This window comes from Bos indicus, chromosome 29, assembly GCF_029378745.1.
Source record: "Bos indicus isolate NIAB-ARS_2022 breed Sahiwal x Tharparkar chromosome 29, NIAB-ARS_B.indTharparkar_mat_pri_1.0, whole genome shotgun sequence".
NCBI classification, from domain to species: domain Eukaryota; kingdom Metazoa; phylum Chordata; class Mammalia; order Artiodactyla; family Bovidae; genus Bos; species Bos indicus.
The window spans coordinates 47,838,116-47,850,822 of record NC_091788.1 but is presented as its reverse complement, the minus strand read 5'-3'; the positions used below and the strand labels follow the sequence as shown (position 1 = coordinate 47,850,822).

The 12,707-nt window shown below is 53.4% G+C and overlaps 1 protein-coding gene across 10 annotated transcripts in view; it reads right to left on the bottom strand.

The window, feature by feature from the left end:
- ANO1 (anoctamin 1) overlaps positions 1–12,707 on the bottom strand; it is a 172,269-nt gene that overhangs the window by 28,962 nt on the left and 130,600 nt on the right. For 3 of the 10 annotated variants that reach the window (XM_070782481.1, XM_070782484.1, XM_070782490.1), the window contains 4 exons: positions 5,444–5,526; positions 3,061–3,072; positions 2,386–2,457; positions 51–128 (listed from right to left, as the gene is read on the bottom strand). In XM_070782481.1, coding sequence (XP_070638582.1) covers positions 51–128; positions 2,386–2,457; positions 3,061–3,072; positions 5,444–5,526 — 245 coding nt within the window. The remainder of the gene's footprint in view (positions 1–50; positions 129–2,385; positions 2,458–3,060; positions 3,073–5,443; positions 5,527–12,707) is intronic. The other 7 variants (XM_070782483.1, XM_070782486.1, XM_070782485.1 and 4 more) reach the window with 4 other exon arrangements.

Below are 12,707 nucleotides of genomic sequence, written 5' to 3'. Positions count from 1 at the left end.
TTCATCTGCACACACTGAAGACGCACGACGCCCGATGACACGACATGTACCAATTTCACCCCCGCCATGGCGGTCTTAACCCTCTGCCTCCACTTGTTTGTGGGCTCCTCCGGAAGGTGCCGGCGCTTCTGGGGCGGGTGGAGGGAACAAGAGAGCACCGTGGGGTGAGACCGCGGCCCAGGCCCCCGTCGCCCCCTGGGGAAGCCAGCGCCTCCCTGGCTGTGTGGCTGCTGGGGCTGAGTCAGGCTCTGGGCATCTTAAACCCATCGGAGACAGCAGAGACCCACATTTTAAAAGAGCGCGTGCATGCTAAGTCACTTCAGTCATGACCCACTCTGTGACCCTATGGACTGCAGCCCGCCAGGCTCCTCCATCCAAAGGCTTCTCCAGGCAAGAACACTAGAGTGGATTGCCGTGTCCTCCGCCAGGGGATTTTCCCAAGCCAGGGATCGAACCCGCGTCTCCTGCATTGACAGGTGGGTTCTCTCCCACTAGTGCCACCTGGGAAGCCCATTCTAAAAGAGAGGCTGCAGTGAGGTAATGGAAACAGCCTGGAAGGTTGGCGGGTTCCGTGGGGCCCCCTCGCCAGACGGCGGCCATAGTTCAGATGGTGCGTCTTATGCAGACGCGGGTTACCCTGCGCATTTGACACTGACGTGCAGGAAGCCACACTCAGCATCCTAACACCCATGAAAGGGGGATCTCTTATTTCCCCCCTAAACGAATTTGGTGCCATAGCCAGGGCAAAAATTAAAACCATAAAGTTGGGAGACAGTGAAACGGTGGGAAAAAATCAAGGGTGTGGCCCCCTGGAGGCCTTCAGGGCCTGAGGTCACCATCGGAGGCCGGTGAAAATGAACCCCAACCTTTGCTGCTCTTGTGGTCAGAGAGCTCGGGTCTAAGCCAAGGAGCCAGGTGACGGGGAATCTGGGCGGTGTTCCCGGCACGGTGAAGAGCTTGGGTTTGGGGGAGCCCCTGACTTCAGTGGATGTGACGCAGGCCACTGAGCCCCTTTGCCCTTAGGAAGGGGTGCAACCTCATCCTTGCTCACACTAGGAGGGGCCGCCTAGTGGGGCCACCCCAACTGTGGGGTGGGCTGCCTGGGGGTGCAGATGGCACACCTCAGGTTGGGCATGGTGGCCCTCAGCGGGGGCCTGGGGGCTCAGAGAAGCAGCACCCATGCCTCTCCCTTTAGAAGGGGAGCCACAGCCTGGGGAGAGGGCACTGACGGAGCCGTGGGGTCAAAGGAACAGGGCAGCTGCTCCAAAGGCAATGGGCATGCGATGGGCAGACGTTCCAATGGGTTAAATGAAAAGACGGTCTCCTCATCATGGTGAAGGCTCACGCTTTTGTGGTTATTCGCACCCCCGGTCCCGCTTGGAGTTCAAGGATGTGCATCCACTTTCTGGCTGGGGGGGCTGAGCTGGGCTCTCTCTGTGCTATGGGAACTGGGGGGTCTGCACACATTTGCCCACCCCTACGGGGGGATTGTGGTAACTGGGACCCCTGGCCCCGCTGTACCAGCAGACTGTCCACGGAACACAATGGCAAGAAAAGACAAGGGCAGGGGTTTTCACTGGTCGCTCCCAGAGGCCAAGGAACACCAGGATCTGGAAAGACCACTCTGCCCTTGTTCCCGTCCCTGCAACGACTGACCTTCCAGCCTCAGAGAGAGGTTGACAAGGGCCTGGGGACTCTTGCCCCATGTCATATATAAAAAAAAAAACCTCCAATAAAAAAAATAACCAAGCATCCCTAGAGGGTTGTGAGAATGTGACTGTGAACATGACTGCCAAGTTAAACGAGAGGTTCTGGGGAGAAAGGAAGGCATTTATGATATATTAAGAGAAGGTGGCGGCCTCAAGAGGATCAGAAAAACAGTTCTCTTTCTCATTCTCATCCTCTATGCGTGAGGCAAGGAACTGGCCATCCACTCAGGGGCCCTGATGGGGAAAACCCTTCCATCCATCAGTCAATGCAAAGCATGAGGGTTGGACACGACCATCCAGAGCAAGAAAAGCTGCAAAACCACTTGGTTTTCATGATGTTGAGGTGTTGGCTGAGGTTTGAGGTCACCCTCAGGACAGAAGGGGGAGGCTGACCTCTGGCAGGGTGTGACAAATTCCCCACAGCCCCCGCCTGTTTTTTATAAATAAAGTTTTATTGGAACACGGCCAGACACATTTCACCTGTTGTCTATGGTCATTCTCCTCCTACAATGGCAGAGTCGCTATGAAAGAGGTTGGGAGGGTCTAAACATTTACTCTCTGCCCCTATCTGGGGGCTGCTCCCTCCATCTACACAGCATGTGCTGACCCCTGGCATGTAATGTTGATGGACAGACGTTTGACTACTGGGAAAGCCAACTGGCAGCGGCCACCGTACCTCTTTGTTTTTGGATTCTTTCCTAAGAGACTTCTCCAGAACTCGGGCTTCATATTCAGCTCTGGGATGGTCCTGTGAAAGAAACCAAGTCAGCGAGGAGTCTTGTGAACTGCGAGTCTGAGACCCTTAACAGGAGCATGTGTGGCAAATTCACCCCTGGCATTCCCTCGGGGTACCCACTGGGGCCAGTTCCTAGCTGGCTGTTTGTACCATTTCCCACTCAGAGCTCCCTGCATGAGGTTCATCCGGGTCTCTCCCCCTTGTTGGGAAGCCCAGCCCACTGGGAAGGCCACAGAGTCAGGCTCCGTGGTCTTGGAGGCGGGTCAGTCTGCGCCGGCCTGCAGCCTGTCCTGCAGCCCACTCTGAACACCCAGCCGTGAACTGGCCCCTGGGGACATCCCATCAGGAGCCACGGGGTCGGAAGAGACGGCGGTTAAGTGTCAGCAAGCGTGGGCAGACCAGAGGCGCCGGGCCTCAGGGGAGCCCAGAGCAGGTCAGCGAAGGGCACTGGAACAGAAGAACGGGGGTTAAGAGAGACCCGGAGGTGGGGGAGGAAGCAGAGACCCCTGCCCGCCGTGGAAGAGGTGCGGGGAACCGCTCAGCAGAAACGGACAGAGCAGGTGTGCCAGAAGGTCCCTCTCCCAGGAGACAGACAAGTGACAAAAAATTCCAAACCTTGACAGCCTCCTTCCAGGAACCAGAAATGGAAAACAAAACAAAAAGACTTCATTACTTGTGTTTTTTTTTTTTTTTTTTTTTTAAGAAAAAAGTCCTCTTAGAGGTGATATTCTTAAAAAACTGGGGTGAAGGCAAATGGACATGGGTGGACAAGGAGAGCTTGCCAAAGGCTGATGCTACCCTAGGGTGACTGCGTGTGTTACTGTTTCTGCAGATGGAATGTTCTAGGTGATTTCTGACCGTGTGCTTGGCTGAACTGTCTTAGACTCAGGGGAGGAGACTCAGGCCAGATGGCTGGGCACAGCCTTCCTTCTGCTCCGAGAGTAGACACCTGGGGTTCACGTCATGGAGGGGCTAGCCCTCTGTCTCAGGTGACCAGCCCCAGAAGAGGCCCTACCCAGTGTGGGGGGCTCACTCTCGGGGACTCATTCACGTCCCCTGGGGCCCACGTCCAGTGCTCTGATCACTACCCCACTAGTGCCTGAGTCATCAGGGTGAAGACTTCATGGGACAGGTTCCCAACAGGTTGAACTGTCCCAACCCCAAGGACATCATGAAAAGGACATTCTCAGTCTATCCCAAAGTAGTAAGATGACACCAACCCTATTTGAATCTATTGAATCTGCTCTGGCAGACAGCTGACTCGGGGCCCACCACGGGGGAATGGAGCACCCGTCCCATGCCTATCTCTGCACCTAAGGAGACACATGTCTCTCTGGTCGCATCAGCCTTGGTCCTGCCATTTGTGAAACAGGACAACAAGACCCGCTGCCGGAAGAGGTTGAACCTGGAGGCGGGAGACCAGCTGGGGGCACTCAAAGCTGCTGGACCCCGCTCAAAGTGCTCTGATCTGCTGACCTACCGAGACCCCCTCAAACTCTACTCTTCCACCCCTGTTTGTGAGGACATGAGGCACAGAAATGTTAAGCAACTTGCCCCAGGTCACACAGCAAGGGCAATGCTGAAACAGGACAACCTGGTCCTGGAGGTCGTCTTGGCACCACGAAGCTGGTGCCTCTTCCAGCAAACTAGCACCCGTGTCTGTTGACAGTACAGTCAGCTCAGAACCCACACAGCTACACAGCTGACTGAAGAGTGATCCACCAGCTCAGTCCTGGAGGTAGCACGTGTGTGGGGACATATAATGAGTGAAGTCGCTCAGTTTTGTCTGACTCTTTGCAACCCCATGGACTGTAGCCTGCCAGACTCCTCCGTCCATGGGATTTTCCTGGAAAGGATACTGGAGTGGGTTGCCATTTCCTTCTCCAAGTGATTTTCCTGACCCAGGAATCAAACCAGAGTCTCCCACACTGCAGGCAGACTCTCTACCATCTGAGCCACCAAAGAGGCCTAATATATGTGAAGTGAAGTCGCTCAGTCGTGTCCAACTCTTTGCGACCCCATGGACTGTACCCTACCAGGCTCCTCTGTCCATGAGATTTTCCAGGCAATAGTACTGGAGTGGATTGCCATTTCCTTCTCCAGGGGACCTTCCCAACCCAGGGATTGAACCCGGGTCTCCTGCCTTGTAGACAGATGCTTTACCGTCTGAGCCACAGGGAAGTCCAATATATAATACTAGGGATATATTAATATATAATATAATAATAGGGATATTTAAAGAGATGACGAAAGAGGCTTTCACATTACAATGAAAATGCACGAGTGGTTTCTCTTTAAAAGAGCTGAGCAAAAGATTCCGTAACACGAAGCCACGGTCAGCGTGGCCAAACCTAACGGCTCTCCTGTTCGGGGGATCTTGTTCCTTTTTATTCCCTCTCATCCCACAGGGACTCTGCTGGAGCTGGCAATTCAGGATGGGGCAGCAGCAAAGCGTCTCCTGAGCAACCCCGGGGAAGGGGGTTCACCCACCACCTCAGTGGCTGTTCAGCTCGGAATGCCCCTCTCCTGGCGCACAAAGATGCCCAGCACATGGCTTCCCTCTGTTAGTGAAGGATCAGCCTCACATCTCAGCCACGCCTGACTGCAGGCTGGCAGCTGGCTCTGGGGATCGCAGGTTTGGCACCAGGGTGAAGGCTCATGGCCGCTTCTGGGGACTCAACCTCGTGGGTGGTGGCCACCCCCTCCCCAGACCCGTGGTGCAGCCCCCAGACTGGATGAGATCAGTGTGGTGAGCCTTGGCCTGCGTCCCCGACCACATTTCTGGGTGGTGTGTCCGTGTGAGCATGGAGATTTAAAACACTAGAGCGGACACTGAGCAGTCACCCTGGCAACCGCGGGGGATTCAGACATCAGGGACATGAACTGAGAAACAGGCAGGGAGCAGCCTCGCCTGGACTTTACGACCTAGTGGGTCCCCCCCGAAAGGGATGGGGTGGGGTGGGGGAGGACACGGGGCGCAGCTGCTAAGCCCACTCACCTCCTCCTCCTCGAAGCCTGTGAGGTCCCACCGGTAATTGAGCCGCATCTGTTTCCGCTTCCAGTGCTCCATGAAGGTGGCAGCTAAGGGCAGAGAGGAGAACCAGGCGGTTAGGGGCTCAGAAGCCCCGTGACACCGGGTGACATGAGAGCATTCTCCTCTCCTGTACCATTTGAGAGTGAGGGCAACGAGTGCTGGGCCAGTATTAAACTGTTCAGTTCTCCCGCTGACTCTAAAGGCCGGGACGGTCTATCGCTCATTTTACAGATGATAAAAATGCAGGTACAGGGAGTCTGAGTCCCGGGCAAGGTTACAGTGCCAGCCGGCGAGGGGCCTGGGCAGGATGGTCTCAGAACTTGTGTTCTTACCCATCCCGCTCCATCGCTCTTGGGGACCGTAAGTCACAGGAGGGGGTCCTGAGATCAGAAAGAGTGAAGGGTGAGCCAAGGCCATTCACTCAAGCTTCTAACAGGTGTTCTGCCTGCGGAACTGTGCTCCTAGGTGCCACGTCCTGCTTGGTATTCCCAACAGAGTACGCACAGTTCAAATGCCACCTCCTCCAGGAAGCCTCTAATCAATTCCCTCAGTGACAGGAAAAAACCAGCTCCTCCTGGGACCTTTCATGCTCATGGTGCCCATGCCACCTTCCATTATAATCCCTGTCCCATGGCCTGTGGCCTCTCTGGGGTGTGGGGGCAGGGACGGGGTCTCGTTCTCCGGGTCCTCCACAGAAAGCCCAGTGTCTGGCACGAAAAAGTGCCTCACGGGAGCTCACTGAACACACAAAGGGCTCCTGAGAGCCACACCTGCCAATGCGGACACCACGGACTGAATCGTCATCACTGATGCTTCCACCCAACACAGGAAGGGCAGCAGAGTCTGGGTGTTGCACGAATGATACAAGTGACCGTAAAGGTAACCAGAGCTCTGGATTCTTGAGCTGTTATGTGGTAGGCGCTGTTCAAAGAGCTAACACGTGAAGTATTCAGTTCAGTGTAGTCGCTCAGTCATGTCTGACTCTTTGCGACCCCATGGACTGCAGCACGCCAGGCTTCCCAGAGTTTGCGCAGATTCATGTCTATTGAGTCGATGATGCCATCCAAGTGTCTTGGCATTAATCTCATTTAAATCTCACAGTAATCTTTGGAGGGAGGTGCTATAACGTACCGCCTTTTACAGATGAGGAAACTGAAGCTCAGAGGAATTAAATGACCTGTATGATGAATGGTGGTGTCGAGACAGAAATGCAGCGAGAACTTCAGTGCAAATTCCCTGGTGTCATTCTTCACTAGGAAAGAATGCAGGCTTTGGACCTGGCAATAAATGGGCCTGAATCTGACTCATTTCCTGGTTCAGAGAACGTGCCGCCCATCAAGGTGAGGTGAGAACAGTTTTGCACACATCTGCACATAATGGGTGCACGTCAAGTATCAGCTACCACCCCAGCCAGGAGACAGGAACCTCTTAGGTCTTTTGGACTGGGGTAATTTCATCCTGGGACTTGGCCACATAGATAGCAGAGGAGCTGAGACAACAAGCAGGGGATGGTGAGACCACCCAGAGATTAGCAACTGCAAGTAGCTGCTGCCAATTTAGGGGCGGCGGGACAATGGGAGCTGGTGTTACCAGGGCCAGACACTGGAGCTACCCAGAAGAAGCCAGGATCACGGAGGGAGTTAGAACCACCAAGGGAAGGCAAAGCCTCTGCCAGAGATGTTCCTGGAAGCATGGAGAGAGAAGGAGAAATACCCTGGTTTCTCCCTTCCTCAGGACTTCGGATCCCCATCGGGGCCTCCCATTGGCCGACAGCCTTCCAGGCAACGGGACAGCAAGGGAGCCTGGGAAATGTAGTTCCCTGAGACACAAGCGCTCTCTCAGCAGAGGCATCGTGGTGGCGGGGACTCTGGGAGGAAGCTTGTGGCCGGTGGGGCAGGCCCATCGGCAGCCTCCTGAGAAGGAAGGTGTGAGGATGTCTCCTTCCGCCTCTCAGTGTGTCCTTGGCTCACTGCAGTGGAGGGCCCTGGTCGGGGCCCATTCCCATACCCCCTCCAGTTCTGGAAGGCCTGCCTCTCCTTCACTGTTTTGACAGCTGTGTCCCTCTGGCTTCTGCCTGCGCATGGCAAGGCCTCCTTTGCGACCTCGGGCTGAGTGGGGGAGGAGGGCTGGCTCTCTGCTCAGCGGGGAGCTGGCCCGGTTATATCCCCCGCCTCTGCCCTCCCCATGCCTCCCCGTTCCCAGGCTCACTGACCCACACCTCTGCCTCCTAGACCTCCACTCGTTCCACTACCAGCCTGCACTGTGGTAACCCCTACCTTTTCATGAGGACTCAGCGTACACCAGGCTCTGTGCTAGTGACTTATTGACATCAAGAACCCTCAAAACAATGCGATGCACTAGAGAATGATTTCCACTCACACCTTTGCCTGTGAGGACAGAGGCTCAGAGGCTCAGAGGATTGTGCGCTCTGCCCAAGGTCGACTGTAGGTTAACAGCAGGAGTGGGGTTTGAACTGACCTCTGCTCGACCCCAGAGTCTACCCTTAACCGTTACGTTGACTGACCTTCCGCATATCTAACGTTCTTTAAAGGAGCAACAGTTGTAGCAAGTCTGATGGCTACAGCAAAAGTTGTATTGCCATTTCATGGATGAGGAGACAAAGGCACAGACAGGGTAAGGAATTTGCCCAAGGTCCTACAGTTATGCAGCTGGTATTGAAACCCAGGCATTCTTGCTAGAATGTACTGGCAAATGTCTTAAGACAGATACAAAGGCCCTCTCCCAGGAGTATTTGCAGTTTGACCAGGACCAAGGCTGGACCTGAGGCCACAACCTGTGGCCAAGGAGACAGTGCCTAGACAAGGCTTGTTGGCCTCAGCTATGTTTAGGAAATGCATACATTTTATATTAATCATGAGCTTCCCGTCTCTCCTTTAAAAGTCCGAAGCCTCTTTAGCCAAGGTTTGGGCATGCCTTCTCTGCTGGGCCACAGACCGCGCCATGCCCTGTTGCCCGGGCAGACTCCGTGGTGCTGAGTTTGTCAACTTCTGCTCTGGAGCAAAAGGGTGGGGCTGTGATGTTCAGGCTTGGCCAGCAGCATGAGCAACAGGAAGGCCCACACCGAGCTGGAGGCAGTCCCGAGATCTCAGTTCAGAATCAGGCATGGTGAGCAGTGTGAAAAACCACCTGCTACTGGGTTAGACCTGATAGACAGAGTGCCTGCAGAACTATGGACGCAGGCTCGTGACACTGTACAGGAGGCAGAGACCAAGACCATCTCCAAGAGAAAGAAATGCCCACAGGCAAAACGGTTGTCTGAAGAGGCCTTACAAATAGCTATGAAAAGAAGAGAAGTGAAAGGCAAAGGAGAAAAGGAAAGATCTACCCATTTGAATGCAGAGTTCCAAAGAATAGCAAGGAGAGATAAGAAAGCCTTCCTCAGTGATCAATGCAAAGAAATAGAGGAAAACAGTAGAATGGGAAAGACTAGAGATCTCTTCAAAAAAATTACAGATATCAAGGGAACATTTCATGCAAAGATGGGCTCAATAAAGGACAGAAATGGTATGGACCTAACAGAAGCAGAAGATATTAAGAAGAGGTGGCAAGAATACACCGAAGAACTGTACAAAAAAGATCTTCACGACCCAGATAATCACGATGGTGTGATCACTGACCTAGAGCCAGATATCCTGGATGTGAAATCAAGTGGGCCTCAGGAAGCATCACTACGAACAAAGCTAGTGGAGGTGATGGATTTCCAGTTGAGCTGTTTCAAATCTTAAAAGATGATGCTGTGAAAGTGCTGCACTCAATATGCCAGCAAATTTGGAAAACTCAGCAGTGGCCACAGGACTGGAAAAGGTCAGTTTTCATTCTAATCCCAAAGAAAGGCAATGCCAAAGAATGTTCAAACTATCACGCACTTGCATTCATCTCACATGCTAGTAAAGTAATGCTCAAAATTCTCCAAGCCAGGCTTCAACAGTAAGTGAACAGTGAACTTCCACATGTTCAAGCTGGATTTAGAAAAGGCAGAGGAATCAGAGATCAAGTTGCCAACATCCGTTGGATCATCAAAAAAGCAAGAGAGTTCCAGAAAAACATCTACTTCTGCTTTATTGACTATCCCAAAGCCTTTGACTGTGTGGATCACAAAAAACTGGAAAATTCTGCAAGAGATGGGAATACCAGACCACCTGACGTGCCTCTTGAGAAATCTGTATGCAGGTCAGGAGGCAACAGTTAGAACTGAACATGGAACAACAGACTGGTTCCAAACGGGGAAAGGAGTATGTCAAGACTGTATATTGTCACCCTACTTATTTAAATTATATGCAGAGTACATCATGAGAAATGCTGGGCTGGATGAAGCACAAGCTGGAATCCAGATTGCAGGGAGAAATATCAATAACCTCAGATATGCAGATGATACCACCCTTACGGCAGAAAGTGAAGAACTAAAGAGCCTTTTGATGAAAGTGAAAGAGGAGAGTTAAAAAGCTGGCTTAAAACTCACATTCAGAAAACTAAGATCATGGCATCTGGTCCCATCACTTCATGGCAAATAGATGGGGAAACAGTGGAAACAGTGGCAGACTTTATATTTTGGGGGCTCCAAAATCACTGCAGATGGTGACTGCAGACAGGAAATTAAAAGACACTTGCTCTTGGAAGAAAATTTATGACGAACCTAGACAGCATATTAAAAAGCAGAGACATTACTTTGCCAGCAAAGGTCTGCTAGTCAAAGCTATGGTTTTTCCAGTAGTCATGTATGGATGTGAAGAGTTGGACTATAAAGAAAGCTGAGCGCCGAAGAATTGATGCTTTTGAACTGTGGTGTTGGAGAAGACTCTTGAGAGTCCCTTGGACTGCAAGGAGATCCAACAAATCCATCCTAAAGGAGATCAGTCCTGAATATTCATTGGAAGGATTGATGCTAAAGCTGAAAGTCCAATACTTTGGCCACCTGTTGCGAAGAACTGACTCATTTGAAAAGACCCTGATGCTGGGAAAGATTGAAGGCGGGAGGAGAAGGGGACGACAGAGGATGAGACAGTTGGATGGCATCACTGATTCAATGGACATGAGTTTGAGTAAACTTTGGGAGTTGGTGATGGATGGGGAGGCCTGGTGTGCTGCAGTCCATGGGATCTCAAAGAGTCGGACACAACTGAGTGACTGAACTGAACTGGGCTGGGATGGACAGAGGCAGGAAGGAAGACAAGAGCCCTTCCTTTGCAGCTGTGTCCCTGCAGCCCTCCCTCACTACGGCAGCTGTGTAGACACCTGTGGGTCCTGCTGAGTTCCCATCCCTTCCTTTCAAGGGGCCCAGTGATGGTTCTCCTACATCACACAGACGTAACACGATGTCTGTGTCAGCTGCTGGGTGTGCTGGGGGACCTCCTTGCATCCAGCCTGCAAGCCCTTTGCACAGATGGGTAAACTGAGACCCCAAGGAGGCAGGTGATTGGTGAATACACAGCGGAAACCTGGGTCTAGGACTTCTCCCCCCAAGATTGGCCAGGATTAGGGGCATGGCTTCCCACCCACGTGAGCACAAGCCATGTGCCAAACATGGTCAAGGATACTAAAGACAAGAAGAGAGGCCTTCGATCCCAGGAGCCACATAAGGGGGCCGAGGAGACAAGTTTACTTCCCTAAATCCAAGCCCAGTAGGCAGTGCAACACAAAAGACAAGCAGTGAAGAGCGAACCCAGGCCAGGGTGCGAGCGGGTGGCTGAGTTCCTTCCTGCAGACAGGTTTTAATGAGAAGCATTAGGTAAAACACATTCTTGTAGAGGAGCCCAGAGACGGCAGGTGAGCGACGGACACTGGATCTACCCTGGATAGAAGCAGGTGTTGGCTTGGCCTGGGATCGCCCCCCACCCGCCAGCCTCAGTCTCCGCGTGTGTACCATGGGCTTGATAACAGTGCCTGCTGTGCGGCCTCGGGTGGGGCATCCACGTGCTGAGGGCTGGACAGAGGAGCGGCCCTATGACCGGCCCTCCTGCAGGATCTCACCAGCTCTCATTAAGGTGTCGACACAGGGTTGGCCCTGTACGTACAAAGCATCCAGAATATTTACAGACACATCCATCACAGAGGCAGAAACAGACCGGCGGCTATCAGGGATGGGGGCGGGGTGAGGAGGACAGACGGCTAAATGGGCACTGGGGCTCCACCTGGGGGGTGCTGGTGAGGATGGCTTGGTGCAGGGAGGGTGCTAAATGCCACTGGGCAGTGTGCTTAAGACAGTTAACTCACATTATGTGAATTTCACCTCAGGTAAACAAAACCCAGAACGATGGGTGCAGGTCCTGCTTATGTGTTTAAATTCCCTGCCGTACACTGGGGCTGCAGAGAAAACGGACCAGACACACCCGCCTGGTTACAGGGGGTGGGAGCAAGCTGTCCATTTCCCCCAGGAGTTTTCAGACTGTGCGCTGTATTAGAACCCCTGCGGCAGGGGCCTGCCAAATGCAGACGCTGGGCACCACGCGGACCCAGAGTCTGCATCCCGTGTGAGCTCTGTGGCTGGCCCCGTGCACACACGTGTCTGGACACTCTGACCTGCCCACCATCTGCCCTTCCTTCCAGCCCCCTCTCTGTCCATCAGATGAGCTGTCAGTCCGTGCTCCAGCTACCCCGTGTCTCTGGTTCGGCTCTCCTCCCAGGCCGCGTCCCATCCCACCTCCCCTGGGCCCTGCTTGAACTGTCCAAACCGCCTTAACTCCTAGGCCTAACCCTAATTCCCCAGTTTCTGACGTCTCCGCGGCTAGCTGCTGGCCCCCCTTTCTGAGACCTTCCTCCTCTGAAGCACGGCTACTGACACATGGACGATCTTGGATGCGTTGTTAAACGCTCCTGGTTCCGCCCTCCCACTGGCTTTTTTTTTTTTGTAGGATATTTCCTTTTTTTTTTTGGCTGTGCCTTGCGGCACGTGGAATCTAGTTCCCCCACCAGGGATTGAACCCGCACCCCCTGCAGGGGCAGCCCAGTTTTAACCACTGGACCACCAGGGAAGGCCCCTACCCATTGTCTTCTGTTGGAACATCATGGACGCTCAAGCTGCCGTGGGAATCTCAGAGGCCATGGAGGGAAGGCTCTGACTGAGGCTGGGTGCTGCAGAGAACGGCGCCGTTTCCCCTGTGAAGCCCAAGTTCCTTGTGGGCTGGGGATCTCGACTTCTGAACCTGGATCAGGCACTGCTGAGCCACGAGGGCGCCGGGGCAGGCATGGCACACCCTTCTTAAAGTGCAGT